Raw genomic sequence first — 13,677 nt, forward strand, 5'->3', positions numbered from 1 at the left:
TGTGATGATTTCAATACATCAATAAAATACTTTATATAAAACAAACACTCATAATGACAAACATTCAGGAATGACCGTCAAATAGCGCAACGTGACGAACAGCGAGCGCGAGGCCATACTCCGTGAAGTGCTGCTGCACAGCAACAGCAGCTACTTGGTCAGGCTTCCCAATGGCCTCAGTCAAACACTCGCAGCCAAGTACAACTGCCACCAGGCCACGGTACGACGCGTGATTGGTCCTGAGACATGCATTTTGATTGTTATGATTGGACAGTTGTATCGTTACACCTTTATAAATGCATATCGTTATAGGATCTTGGAGTGTTTTGTATTTTTATACGAGGAGGTATACTTTATTTTTCTGAGTCGCGCACTTATTGTGACACGGAGGGAGTCGTATCGAAACGGAGACGTTTGATAATATGACGCAATATATAAAACTTCAACGACCAACTAACAATAAACACCACTGTCAACCACCAATCCACCCATCAATTCACTAAACCTGGACAGGTCATCGTCAAGAATGCCAGTCCTAGCCCAGCAGTTCGTCACTGTCGCCTGCGACATAGACCTCCACGCATCTTGAGTCCAACCCATCGCCTCAACAAGAGGCACCTCGTACAATCCATCTTGACGGCCAGACATGACTGATTCAATTTGGTCAAGCGCATTCTGAAACTTCCTCTGCTTTACTTAGTACTTCCTCTGTTCCAAATTATTACTGCGGACATATGCAAAATGTATTTGTTCCATATTAGTGTGGACACTTTACTTGAATATGATTGGCTAATCTGAAAAATACAATGCTATCATTGGCTGGAGTTGTTACAAAAACAAAATTTTACGGCCACAACATGATGACTTCGGCACAATGAACACACGCCGCTGGCGCGTCGAGTTCACGGTGAAGAACCCCGAGAAATCAAACGCGGTTGGTGAGATTCATGCATAGAGTTCCAATGCGTCACTTACGGTACTTTTCCAGGGATTGCAGCTTCAAGCGGTAGTTATATCTGCCCTCCATTCCATGCAACACCCACCACAGGTGGCCAAAACAACCAAGGCCCCAGAATAATTCAATAATAAACCTCCATTATTTTGTATTTTTTTCTGATGCCCGATTTACAGCACGAAATTGGTTGTTTTTCGCGTTGCAGCCAATAGGCAATACCTTCATATTTTAATTATCTTTCAGATATGGTAGGATTCATTAAATTTGGTCAGAAAATGAAGTTTTGGTGTCGCTGGGACAGAGGAAGTATCGATACTACTGACGTCAACGTTACACTGAATTTTGTAACTTTATGTGCAACACTAATTAAAGTCACATACTAATTCAATAGTGAAATGGTCGAAGAGTGGATTTGATTGGCCACTTGATTAGTGATCTGGGTTTGGATTGGTCGATGGATTGACTGCCGATTTGGTGCTGCTCACTGTCCATGCATACGTTTTTCACAACTTTGCATAATGACGAGCTTAGTTTGAAATTCCACTTTTCCCATGGATGCCCACTTACGCCAGCCCCAGCAAACCACATCCTACCAAGCGCTGCCACTGCATGCCCCGCACGGTGATGCCGTGGACATTCGAGAGCGCTCCAAATGGCCGTGGTGGTCGCTTCTTTTGGCCTTGGCGGGGTGCATTGGGGTCGGCTTCACGGCCCAAGCAACCGTGTTTGCCACGCCCTCCCTCTCGTCCACAAGGGTAGAACCCCTTTGCGACGCCTCGGTGCGGCAGTTGTCGGGGTACTTGCAAGTCACCAACGCGACCAAGTACTTTTACTGGTACTTTGAGTCTCGCGACAACCCAACTAAGGATCCCCTCGTATTGTGGCTCAACGGGGGCCCTGGGGCGTCGAGTCTAATTGGGTTGTTGGCTGAAAACGGCCCGTGTCTGCTGGATCCGGACACGTTGACCCTCAAGGACAATCCCCATGCGTGGAATGCGCACGCCAACGTCATTTGGCTCGACCAGCCTGCCAACGTCGGCTTTTCCCAGGGCCCCCCCACCCCCCCATCGCAAGTGGGGCCGAACGTGCACACTTTTCTCGAGAATTTTCTGGCGCAACATCCAGAGTTGCACCGCCGGCGCTTGTACCTCACGGGCGAAAGCTACGCTGGGCATTACATTCCAGGGATCGCCCACACCATTCTCCAAGGAAACGCCGTCAAACCATCGTCTGAGGCGCTGAATTTGCAAGGCATTTTGATTGTCAACGGGCTCACAAACGTGCAAGTGCAGGTTGTACTTTTGTCTTACGATTTGTGTCATATTCGTCCATGTCGTTGCACATGACTGTTTACTGAACCTCTATATATTCTCGTAGGCCCAACATGAACTGGACATGGTATTTGAGAACGCGTACAACGTGACGTTGGTTCCCAATGACCAGCTTTCGGTTGTCAAAACCATGCAAACAACGGCGGTGGACTTGGCTCGGACGTGCCAACACGACTCGAGTGTCTGCCCCAACGCGACCCTTGCCTTTATTGCCCTCCAATCGCAAGTGAACGAGTACACCACTCGCGACTCGCTGGATATTCGACAGGTTCAATGACCTACCCCCCCCCCGCCGTCATATCCTACAGTAGGTCTCATCAAAGCAACACGTGTATAGGATTGCAACGTCTCGTCGTGCTCGGCCAAGATGACTGCCATCGATGCGTTTCTGAGCCAGGCTCGAGTACAAACTCGTCTCGGCGTCCACCCGTACCATCCGTCGTATTCCGTGTCGAACGGCAACGTCATGACTGACTTTGCCACAGACATTGCGACCAACTACGCCCCGTATGTGGACACAGTCTTAAACGCCAAAGTGCCCGTGGTGCTCGTGGCAGGCGACGCCGATCTGCAGTGCAACTGGCGCGGCGTCCAAGCCTGGCCCGAGCATCTGCACTGGCACGGCGCCCATGGCTACAAAAGTGCACCTCTACAACCGCATTTCATCGACCATGTGCAGGTAAACCAGCCAACCTTAACCGTGATTTCGTGATGGAGAATGCAATGCATGGGGTACGGCTGCGTAGGTGGGGGAACGACGAGCGCACGACCTATTGGTGTTTTATCGAGTGTTCAACGCTGGACACATGGTGCCTCAAGACCAGCCGCGCACCGCCCTGGCGATTTTCACGGCATTTCTCAATCACACGGCGTAATATGGCAGGATCAATGTGCTAGATATGGGGAAATTATCAAAATCAATCGTTGTTGTCATAAGGTTTCTTACATAGTGCATATTGCCATGTACTTGGCTGAAGTAAAGTGAAAAGTCAAAACTTGCGTGTGAATATCGTCTTGGTTCGAAATACGCGGCCACTTCCCACGCACCCCGTCCAAGGCCCCTGTTTCATTCACGCTCCCTCTGTTTCTGCCACTACCACTAATAGTAGTGAACATTACAGGACGTCGATGTCCGATACGTTCGATATGATGGCTGTGAGTAGTCGATGGGAGCATTCGCCTTCGAGTGATGTTGATTTGAGCTCTATCTTAGTGATATGTTCTGCTCGGCAGTGCGAGATTTGTGACACTAGTATCGGTTCACAGGCCGTTGATTTGTACTAAAATCTCACATATTATTCCTTGAAATGATCCATCGCGCGCGGGATGGAAGAAGGATCCGAGGTCAGTTTTCATTTCAAAGTCATTCAACTGAACTACGAAAGGCATGAATCCACTCCTTTGTCTTACAGGTAAATAGCTCTGCCACCGATGCCACAATCAAGTCCAACGCAGTCTTCGGGCCAACCAAACCACCACTCGATTTTTGTTGACTCGGTTTATAGTGCAAAATGTCGGGACTTTTTGCAACTCGGTGGTGTTGTTTGGTTGTTTAGAGCGCTCTAACCACATTTCGGGAATTCTAACAGGTTTTACGTCATTATTATTGTCAAATGCAAACTATCTAGTGTATCTTCAAGTGCATAGCGAAGGAATTATGTTTCCCGTCAAGATCGCATGTAGCACGGAAGTGTACGATCTGAAGGTGGTTATCGTGCATGATGAGTCACTTCAAGGTTCACCGAGCAAAGTTGACGAGTAGGAAGCATGGCGAGTGGCTGCAGGACGGCTGCGATGTCGATGTCTTTTTACGGGATGGTGCCAGCACTGAATTCGAAGTGACGCGACCGTTTTGGACCATGGATGACCAAGAGCAGTTTGGAGAGTAGTCGCCGCCATCACCCCCCAGAACTTTCCACGTGTTCGTCGAGCTTTCAGCAGTTGAAGAGGTCAGCACCGAAGCTGCTGTGGAGATGCAGAGCTCTGACGATTTGAAAGAAGTGATTATTAGTATATCGGCCGGGCATGAAGCCTTTGTCAAGCGAGCCAAAAACAGACTGCTAACTCGCTATCCGACCTCGAATACTTTGTATAGCCGCCACCGCACCTTAAGGGGCAATTGAATCGATTTTGATGAACAGATTGACACATCAGTTGCGAGGTATCGATGGATCCCAGACACAAGTAAGGAGAGTCAGCGTACTCTGACCATGGCGTACATGCGACAGCGTTTGAAGGTGCTGATGGATGGAGTATACAACCAATATCAGTTGGTAGATGTCGCTAAAGACACATTGCTACTGATCATCTAAAAACCAAATTCAACGTTAAGAAAAGTACCAGTGGACCCTCGACCCCCGTTTCGAATGGACGGGACTGCGGCTGCGTTGCTGGCCAAGCATCGATCAAAGAACCCCCCCGCCCCCTCTGGGGGGAGTCATGCTGGTGATTGTGGTCTACATGACTGCCGAGGCGTCCCATCAGGGTCGAGCGTTGGGCCACCTAACGAGTGCCAGCCTCAAGGGTCCTCTGCACTGCTCAACCACCGGGATTTGTTTGCCTGGTTTAACCACCATCATGTGGTGGCGAGTGTGGTGAAACGAAAGACTTTTGAAAATAGTTTCAACCAACCCGACCCACCCTGTCACATATTAGTACATACTACCTCGAAGTATGTCGACTCCGTTCAGTTTTTCAATGGGGTTTTCAACCACACGACAAGACGAAACGTAAAGAGAACGTTCACGTTCGTTCTATGTAAAACGTTCCAGTACCATCGCAAAGAAATATGGTTGTTTTATCGTAACAAATCGAAATTTGTTCGAGATTCGACTAGGTCATTTCTTCTAAACCCGAGCGTTGCGTCATTCTTGAGCGGTGTATATATTCGATGACACATGCCTTCGCCACCACATTTCCGCTATTTCTAGCTGGTTTGGCATGGCTACTACCCGACGTCGTCTATGCAGCCATCGGCCCATCCGTTGACCACTTGCCCGAAGTACGAAGGGTTGATTTGGGAGGTACATACAGATCGCATGAGCGTATGACTCTATAACGACGTTATGCTCATTCGACAACTAGAGATCCGAGCTTCGCTATCTAGCCGTGCCGTGGCCATGATGGCAGCGTGCTTAGTCCTGTGTGTGATCGTTGTCTGTCTGGTGCTGCTCCTTCAGAAACTGCGCAAGACGCCCTCTTCATCCTCCCAACCCAGCGTCGAAGCGTCACACACGGAAGTCATGTCCGAGTATGCCCTGGACCTGGACGGTTAATTTGGACCTTTTAACCGCGCTGCATTCCACTACGAATCGCCGTGTTGGGTGTATAACGTGCCACGTCATGTCGATATCAACCTCATCGATGCGATGGGCCATGGAAGCATGCCCCGCCCGCACAGCATATTTGAATGGCGTCAACTTGCGCTAAAGTAAGTGTTTACATAATAAATAGTGCGGGGAGATTGTTCTCTCGACCATACCTTGTCTTTTATGGACCAGTCAGCGCCGCGTACTAGCAAGTACTTGACGGTGGCTTCTTGGCCATAGCGACAGGCCACGTGCAATGGCGAATACCAACCCTGGTGTAGGAGTATTGTATGCACTAGTAGATAAGGTCAATCTCAATCTACATCGACGTACCCATGTGCTCCTAGCATTGATGTTTGCTCCTCGATCGAGCAAGACTTCAATGGTGGCGACGTGCCCACCTTCACAGGCTCGATGTAGTGCCGTGACTCCCGACTAGAGGTTGCAATTCTGGTCACGAGAGCACAAAATCACAGGTAATATGCCTACTGTACCCATCGCACTTTGTGCACATTTGCATTGCTTTCGTCCAGCAGGTCTTTCACGGCGTCGACATTGCCGTTCCGTGAAGCCGTCCATATCTCCATGCGTTCACTGTCAATAGCCGGTTACGGCGGTTTCATTCTACAGGGTTTTCCGGATAGGTCCCTGTCCAATCAGATGTTATATCCGGATAACCTCACTTGTTGGCCAAGCACAATAACAAACATGAGCGACAAGCAGAAGCGGCAAGTGGTAAAGCTCCACAAGTCATTTCTGGAAGAGGTATAGCCAAGCCGACCATGGTAGGCATGCCACCATCACTATTATCATGAGCAGATCGAAGCGTGCAAGGTCCTGGAACGCCAGGGGCAGCAAGGATTCTCATCTCTCGTGAATATTGCGGAGCGATTGCCACATGTGATGAGCGAGAAAGGGACCAAGTATGGCGTGTTGGACAGCATGGACAACGTGCGTGTGCTGCTACAACAACGCCACTTTGAATCCTTAGAGAAGACGAGCACCTACATCGCCCAAGTCATGTGAGCAGCCAGCTACACATTCCCCTGGCACTTAGACTTCTGTAGCCAAGGCTTCTTCGACCGTGTGGAGAACATGCAGCGAGCCATGAGCACGTGCGCGGATGTATTGGATCAATTGGTAAGATCACGTAGTCTCTGGGAGGTAATCCATAAGGTGGTGGGGTTTGCGTAGCCAGTGGTGGACCAGCACTTGTTTGTGGTGGAACTCATGGAGTGGATGGAGAATGTGCTGACGATGTACGAGCGAGAATATCCTTTTGACGAGAGGCTTTTGCTGCTGCTTGTCAGTTCTATATATATATACCTACCGACTACTGGATCTTGGTTGCTTAACCTGCAGTGCACAGCGGGTCGAAAAAAGGGATTGGGCCAACACCTCGAATACTGGAATGTCTCGGACCTGCAAGCCAGGCAGGCGCGATGGCTGTCGAGTTCCGTCCACGGCCACATCAAGGCGGACTACGGTACACTCACTCGCACTTGTTCGTCCATCTCCGCACCGATGCATGTCTCTCCTAAAATGCTGTGTAGTGGCCATGGTAGTGGACGCAGTTACCGCGGCGTCGTCAACCTAAACGCGAGCTCATATTATGCTGCTTTTCACTCAAATTTGGACTTTTGGTTCTTCAATTTCGCCAAATCGATTTTGCATCCGTTTGGTCCAATTAGTAGGATTGGCAGATATTCGACTATTAATAGTAGTGGCCTCTGGTTGGTTATACTGTATATAGTAGATCATCGTTCAACACTCGTCCAAATAAGCTCCGAGTGGTAGTTGTATTATATACATTCCCGATTTTAAAAAATCACGACGATGGTCGTTCTACGCTTTCGTTGTTATTGGTCAGAGCATAAGAGCAGCCAAGTTGTGCGGTCGCGCCCTACATTGTCACATTACGACAAAAAATCGAATATATATATATATATATACCCCAGCAGTCCCACTGGCGCCAAGCGATGCATCTCAGACAGCGTCGTGCGAGCAATGGGCGTAGCATGCAGGGTGTGTCGCCCTGCTTCATGTACGCGGACAAGCGCGTAGTCGCCCCGCTGCAGCGCCACCTTTGGACCCGTGCTATCGGTCGGTACAAAGTCCAGCGTACTAGGGTTCCACGCCATCGAAGCCTCCGGGACCACAGGAATATCTACCGAACGTCGATTCAATTTTTGCATCGTTTTGACAAAAACCCCGAATACAGCAATAATATTAAAGAAAAAAGACCGCCTACACCATTTCCCGTTCAATTTGAAAGAATTTCCAGTCAATGTGAAATGCAGAAATATAAGATTTCACAAGTGCAGTTTCACATCGCAACATGAAAAATGTTCACTTCAAAATGAAACATTAAACTTACTTCAACTATAGTATAGTGACCATAAGGTGATGAATTATACTACCCTTGAGTATACAATATAATGATTCAATCATCATGTCTACCCTCCCCCACCCATCATCTTCCTTTATCCAAACCAGAATATATATGAAACAAAGTATGCTTCAAGTTAATTTGAAAATCGTCGTGTTTCGAACGTGTTCATTTCACATTTCAATCCAGAGTACCAGTTAACAGAGATATATACTGTATTTATCCACACATGAGGATCTATATTGTCAAATCTGGTCCAATATGGACGACTTCTAAAGGAAATGGACAAAGTGTATTTGAGAATATCCTAGCCAATCAAACTTCACGAACGAGACATTTCAACCAATCATAGGATAGTTTGACCCACATAATTTGGCCCAGTCAAAATGGTCATCGTCCAATGTGTATATCATACACTACATAAGCGGCTTCAAATCTGACACAAATCGATTCTTGCATCAGCTGCCCAGTCTAAATTTCAGCTTCATCATACCAGCAAAGACACATCGTTTGCTTGTATCGGTAAGGCCCGTGAGGTTGAGCGCCGATCGCTTGCTCGTGCCTTGGACCAGCACAATATGCAGCCGGCCTTGGTCCTCCACCTTGTTTTTGGCTGTCACGACAGTGTTGTACGTGTCAATCACTTGGGCCAGGCGTCTCAACTTGGTTGCTTCCTCCTAATAAACACAATCAAAGGATTCAATTGTAGTATCGAGATTGGGGTGCATATATCTCCATCGGAAATGAGCAGCCGCAGCACCAAAACATGGACACATAATAATAAAAATCGATCGACCAATCCAAAACTCTCATATCATAGTATGGCCAATCAAATTCACTCTTAACAACAACCATGCATATCATCTAAAGCCCAATGACAAATAAATAAATAAATATATGCACGAGAAATCCTACTAGTCAGCATTTTAGTATGTAAGACTCTTATATTCCTGTGAAGGAAAACGCACAACCACGCATACACGGCACTTGGTCCATACAAACCCAAACGGCAAACATTTGTTTGGACTGCAAGGACAATAAGACTACGCCCAGTCATACAACACTTGACATTGAAAGGAGTCTGACAGTAGTATTGTGAATATTCGCTTTAAACTTTTAAAATTCGCCTGGTTTGTCCATCCAATATTGAATCACACTGGAGTTGTGATTGGTTGAATATATATGTCCTTTCGAGCCAATCAAATCCACTCAAAAATGGAGTAGCCAATAGCGTCGATTTGTGATTCGATATCGACGGGGTCTGGAAATTCGTATCGAATATACCACAATACCACGTTGTGTTCATTTTAAACTGGAGAATCGACATGGAGAATGAACAATCTACACAACCAATCAAATGTACACAAGAATCTCATCGGCAGCCATATTTAGCCAATCAGATTTCAGGAAACCATCATCAACGTCGAATTAGTGTGTGACTTCAATTAGTGTGATATCAAACACCACAGGACAACGTTTTACATACAAAATATATCAGTACAAAGAATAATTGATCGATAGATTTGGCGATTCAGCACAAAAGTCAGCCAAATTTTGGGTCAAAGAAAGACCATACCATGTTGTCTTCCATGCGGTGGGCCGCGTGTGTCTTGGCGCGCATCGAATATGCAAACATGAACGCGTGATCGTATGCGACGTGGCGCATCAGCGAAAGCTACGACAGAGCAGCCGTAAATACATTTTCAAGGCATGCCAAGAAATTCGCACAAAGCAGAACCAAGCAAAAGATAGCAAGAGGATCGTCGCCTTGATGATGTATATGTAGTACCTACCGTGGCCTCGTGCTCATCGTCGGTTTCGTCGCAGAACCCCGCAATAAAGTCCGAGCTGAGCGAAATGCCAGGGATGATCGATCTAATATCAAAACCATTCATCGTTATTGGACTGGTCCATGCAATAGGATATGAACTTGCCGCATGTTGTCGACCAAATTCAAGTACGCCTCGCGGGTGTACCCTCGTCGCATACGCGCAAGGACCTGTGACAATGTATTTTTGTGTGTGGATGAGGCTCGTCATCTTAAACATGTACGACGTACGTCGGAATGACCGTGCTGCACGGGCATGTGGATCGCTTTGCAAATGTTGGGCCGGTCGTTCACAAGGTGGAGGACGTCGTCGGGAAAGTCCTTTGGATGGGGCGACGTGAAGCGGATGCGAATCTCTGGGTCCACGGCCGACACCCGGTCCAGCAAGTCCACAAAACGGTAGCCCTGTCGAAAAATATATATATATTACGATATATATATATAAATATTACGAAACGTAGAAAATGGATGCCCTTGATATATATATATATATATATATATGTGGTTTCACAATTAATTGAAAGATAGACTGAATAGATAGATATATGTACATCCACTAGCACACGAATGAATCGAAGATGCTTATATTTTTGGTGTCGTACCAGGGCATCACGAGCTTTATACATGTTGGTGAAGCCACTGGCCGACACGTACGCCCGACCTTCGTCTTGTGCGCCTATTTAAACGATAGCCGACTTCGTCACATACTTGCTCGCATATCCAACCTCGTTCCTGTTCAACGTGATGCATAAAGCCAAGAAACGTACCTTGGGTGTGCTTGTCATGATACGAGTTGACGTTTTGGCCCAGGAGCATCACTTCCTTCACGCCTTGGTCGCGCAACACCTTGACGTTGTCCACGATCGAATGGACGTCGCGGGACCTATGCACCACCAAAGTCGTTAACAAGCCATATTCAAAGAGTACGACGATATCCCAAAATGATGGTTCGTTATCCTTTTTATATATTGGGAAAAAATATATATATTTACCGCTCGCGGCCTCGTGTGAATGGCACGATGCAGTACGAGCACATGTTGTTGCATCCTCGCATGATCGACACAAACGCCGCCGGGTTCGAATCGTCGGACCGGACGGGTGCAATGTCGGCATACGTTTCGTCCAGCGATAGCTACGATTCATTCAAATTAGACGTTCATATATAAATATATTAATTATCAATGTACTGATATAAATAATACATATATGTTTTATGTACTGATATAAATAAAATCAATGTATTCATACTAATCTACTATTATAATAGAATAAATGTATCAATATTATAAATAGAATCAATGTATCAATATTAATAAATAGAATCAATACGTTAATATTAATGTACTGATATAAATAATATCACTGAATTGGTATAAATAGTATGAACATAAATATTCATCATCCACGCAAATCTTCCAAAAGGGAGACATATGTATATATATATATATATATATATATATATATAGTATCCCTTTTGGAAGATTTGCGTATATATATATATATATATATATATTCCCAGACAAGAACCACGTACTTGGACGTTGACGGCCGTGTCTTGGGCGCCCTGAGTGAGGATGCCGAGGAGGTTGGGCAGGTCCCGGTACGCGTCGGGGCCCACAACGAGGTCGACCATCTTGTCGGACTCGAGCAGCTTGGACTTGAGCCGCTCGGCCATGCAGCCCAGCACGCCCACCGTTTGAGTCGGCGTGCCTTTTTTCTGCTTGCGCGCCTTGAGCTTGTTCTGCTTGAACACTTCGAGGCGGCGCCAGATCTTGGACTCGGCATTCTCGCGGATGGCGCACGTGTTTAGAAGCACGACGTCGGCGTCGTCACTGGACGGTTGGTCAATGTACCTAGGACGCGCATCGTCATCGTAAACGGTAGATAACGGGAGGCGTAGTACAGTAGTACGTACCCATGCTTGAGCAAAATGGCGCGGACGATCTCAGAGTCCGACGAGTTCATTTGACACCCATACGTTTCGATGTGGAAGGATTTCGGGACCGTGGTCTCGATCTCGGACAACTCTGTGATTCGAGACGGCATGTTCATGGTGCTTTCTTCGACAACGACAGGTGCCGTCGTCTCTTCCTTGGAGTTGCGAATGAATTCGGACAGTCCTGGACCTGAGAAGGTGGTCTTGGTCACCATGCTCTCGCTGGAAAAGCGTGCCGCCAACGCGCCTCGACGCAACATGGCGGTGGCAGAGTGCCGGGACAGCTGAAGCATCATCATCGTGCCGAACAATGAATCGTTCAATTCCAATGCCAGCACAAGCCAATCAAACGCCGCGTCCTGGTTATCCGTACTTTCTGCACTTTTTCGGATAAACCGAACCTTTGATTGGTCATAAATATATAATCAATTTAATATTATATTTATACTTTTCGAATTTTTTTTACCTTCCTTTTTCTATCCTATTTTCTATTGGCCTACAATTTACAAGCGCTAACCGATGCGACGAAATTTCTCACAAACTCGAGAACAAAAACCAAGGAGGGGCTTCAAGTACTGTACAATTACAACGTAATCCAAAGCCTGATTTGATGTACTTTGCGTATTAGATATTTTTTGAAGTTAACGAAACTTACGTAGACTGTGAAAGCCAATTCCTTTATGCGAGAACGCTTTCCGCTACACCAAGGTCGATCGGTTAACAGTAAATAAACTAAGTTACTTGACGATGATGGTTGCAGTGGCACAAGAGCGCAAAAGTAAACACCCTAGCAATATAAATTTATTTGCCAATCTATTCCAGACAGTTGAGCAGCATCCACCACCCCCGCCCTTTCCCACGCTGTATATGCTCCAACGGCGAGATTATTTCATTGGTGGGACGAGGGCAGTTGGAGCGACCGTGAGAATCCCCCATTCAGTGGCCACTTGTAGTTTTGGTATGTTTCGCCGAGCAGTGCATTCAACCGCCAAGGCCTTTGCGCCGCGCCGGGGTGTGTGGGACCTCTTGCGTCCGTCCAACTGGCACCCCGCCGCGGCGTTGGAGCAGTCGCTGCTCGAGGGCGACAAGTTGGAGCGCCAGCTCATGAAATCGCTCAAGCTGATCCCGTGGGGGTGGAACTTGGAGCAGTTGGAGAAGGAGGAGCGCGAGTTTTTCCAGGACTTTCCCGACGAATACGAGGGCAAAGCCACGAAAGAAGCCGCCAAGGACACGACGACGACGTTGCCCTATGCCAACTACTCGTACAGCAGCGCCTACCTCGTTGACAGCGACGTACGTTGTTGTGTTTGTAGCTCCCCCTATAGCTAGTTGATGTGATGATGGATGGCTGGTGATAACAGGGGCGTCGTGTGGAGAGCGTCCGCCGTCGCTATGAAGATTCCACGGGGCGGTTGAAGGCCATGCACGCGCGAGACGTGAACGGGCGTAAGATGCTGTCCAAGTGGAATCGGGAACAGTACAGCGACAAGGGCACGCACGAAGTCAAGTGTTCGACTGGTAGGGTCTAGTAATAGCAGTAGTAATAGTAGTAGTGGATTGACACGATTGACACGATTGACACGATTGACCCAGTAGGCACCCCCGAGGAATTTGAAGAGCTGTGGCAGTCGACGCCGTTTGCCAAGGAGGAAAAGGCCATTGAATTGGGCGAGCCAAAGCCGAAAAAGGACACGGAGCAAGCGCTGCCCCTCCACGCGTCCCCCACCGAGTCGGCCACAGCCTAAGCCCCCAAGAGGTTTATTATACCCCAAGAGGTGTATTATATCCAAGTGTCAAGTCACTGAAGCGATTAACCTGCAATTGAATTGGTCACTACATGTATCATTACTAGTTAGTATACGGATAGTTGCAAGGATGAGTCGGTGACCATTATCGGTACAGTATACAGTAGCTGCAACACTCAAGTCCA

At 47.4% G+C, this 13,677-nt stretch overlaps 5 protein-coding genes across 12 annotated transcripts; 3 read left to right on the forward strand and 2 right to left on the reverse strand.

Moving 5' to 3' along the window:
• Nucleotides 1-1,506: 1,506 nt before the first annotated feature.
• Nucleotides 1,507-3,222, forward strand: H257_05056 (the record flags this gene model as incomplete). Of its 2 annotated transcripts, XM_009829775.1 has the most annotated exons (4): nt 1,507-2,247; nt 2,333-2,554; nt 2,624-2,965; nt 3,033-3,222. In XM_009829775.1, the coding sequence occupies 4 exons, from the start codon at nt 1,507-1,509 to the stop codon at nt 3,159-3,161; spliced, it is 1,434 nt and encodes a 477-aa protein (XP_009828077.1). In that variant the 3' UTR covers nt 3,162-3,222. The 2 variants fall into 2 exon arrangements, with proteins under 2 accessions (XP_009828077.1, XP_009828078.1); XM_009829776.1 differs by having other exon boundaries at nt 2,624-3,222.
• Nucleotides 3,223-5,105: 1,883 nt separating this feature from the next.
• On the reverse strand, nt 5,106-6,194 carry H257_05057 (hypothetical protein). 3 transcript variants are annotated; one of them, XM_009829778.1, is made up of 5 exons: nt 6,089-6,194; nt 5,928-6,029; nt 5,768-5,866; nt 5,643-5,711; nt 5,106-5,590 (listed from the first exon to the last, which is right to left on the reverse strand). In XM_009829778.1, exons 1-5 carry the CDS (start codon nt 6,179-6,181, stop codon nt 5,558-5,560), a joined length of 396 nt encoding a protein of 131 aa, XP_009828080.1. In that variant the 5' UTR covers nt 6,182-6,194; the 3' UTR covers nt 5,106-5,557. The 3 variants fall into 3 exon arrangements, with proteins under 3 accessions (XP_009828080.1, XP_009828079.1, XP_009828081.1); XM_009829777.1 differs by having other exon boundaries at nt 5,106-5,711; XM_009829779.1 differs by having other exon boundaries at nt 5,106-5,866.
• An 89-nt stretch (nt 6,195-6,283) lies between these two features.
• On the forward strand, nt 6,284-7,320 carry H257_05058 (hypothetical protein). Of its 4 annotated transcripts, none has more exons than XM_009829782.1 (6): nt 6,284-6,359; nt 6,414-6,616; nt 6,662-6,734; nt 6,789-6,865; nt 6,962-7,098; nt 7,148-7,320. In XM_009829782.1, exons 1-6 carry the CDS (start codon nt 6,303-6,305, stop codon nt 7,189-7,191), a joined length of 591 nt encoding a protein of 196 aa, XP_009828084.1. In that variant the 5' UTR covers nt 6,284-6,302; the 3' UTR covers nt 7,192-7,320. The 4 variants fall into 4 exon arrangements, with proteins under 4 accessions (XP_009828084.1, XP_009828085.1, XP_009828082.1 ...); XM_009829783.1 differs by having other exon boundaries at nt 6,962-7,080; XM_009829780.1 differs by having other exon boundaries at nt 6,286-6,359; nt 6,789-7,098.
• A 140-nt stretch (nt 7,321-7,460) lies between these two features.
• Nucleotides 7,461-12,046, reverse strand: H257_05059 (hypothetical protein; the record flags this gene model as incomplete). The annotated part of the gene is made up of 12 exons (XM_009829784.1): nt 7,461-7,497; nt 7,548-7,761; nt 8,477-8,660; nt 9,560-9,658; nt 9,777-9,858; nt 9,945-9,982; nt 10,043-10,216; nt 10,414-10,487; nt 10,579-10,694; nt 10,804-10,943; nt 11,346-11,664; nt 11,727-12,046. 12 exons carry the CDS (start codon nt 12,044-12,046, stop codon nt 7,461-7,463), a joined length of 1,797 nt encoding a protein of 598 aa, XP_009828086.1.
• Nucleotides 12,047-12,707: 661 nt separating this feature from the next.
• Nucleotides 12,708-13,581, forward strand: H257_05060 (the record flags this gene model as incomplete). 2 transcript variants are annotated; one of them, XM_009829785.1, is made up of 3 exons in its annotated part: nt 12,708-13,040; nt 13,109-13,265; nt 13,341-13,581. In XM_009829785.1, 3 exons carry the CDS (start codon nt 12,708-12,710, stop codon nt 13,490-13,492), a joined length of 642 nt encoding a protein of 213 aa, XP_009828087.1. In that variant the 3' UTR covers nt 13,493-13,581. The 2 variants fall into 2 exon arrangements, with proteins under 2 accessions (XP_009828087.1, XP_009828088.1); XM_009829786.1 differs by having other exon boundaries at nt 13,344-13,581.
• Nucleotides 13,582-13,677: the final 96 nt, after the last annotated feature.

Source organism: Aphanomyces astaci (assembly GCF_000520075.1).
Source record: "Aphanomyces astaci strain APO3 unplaced genomic scaffold supercont1.9, whole genome shotgun sequence".
Classification (NCBI taxonomy): domain Eukaryota; phylum Oomycota; class Saprolegniomycetes; order Saprolegniales; family Verrucalvaceae; genus Aphanomyces; species Aphanomyces astaci.

Excerpts from the sequence above, each read along its gene's own strand:
- H257_05057 (XM_009829777.1), bottom strand. The coding sequence starts at position 6,181 with ATGGAGATATGGACGGCTTCACGGAACGGCAATGTCGACGCCGTGAAA. Across the intron at positions 6,030-6,088 it reads ATGTGCACAAAGTGCGATGG|TCGGGAGTCACGGCACTACA; the intron begins GTACAGTAGGCA and ends TGCAACCTCTAG. Across the intron at positions 5,867-5,927 it reads TCAATGCTAGGAGCACATGG|GGTTGGTATTCGCCATTGCA; the intron begins GTACGTCGATGT and ends CTCCTACACCAG.
- H257_05058 (XM_009829780.1), top strand. The coding sequence starts at position 6,303 with ATGAGCGACAAGCAGAAGCGGCAAGTGGTAAAGCTCCACAAGTCATTT. Across the intron at positions 6,617-6,661 it reads ACCTACATCGCCCAAGTCAT|CCAAGGCTTCTTCGACCGTG; the intron begins GTGAGCAGCCAG and ends AGACTTCTGTAG. Across the intron at positions 7,099-7,147 it reads CGGTACACTCACTCGCACTT|TGGCCATGGTAGTGGACGCA; the intron begins GTTCGTCCATCT and ends AATGCTGTGTAG.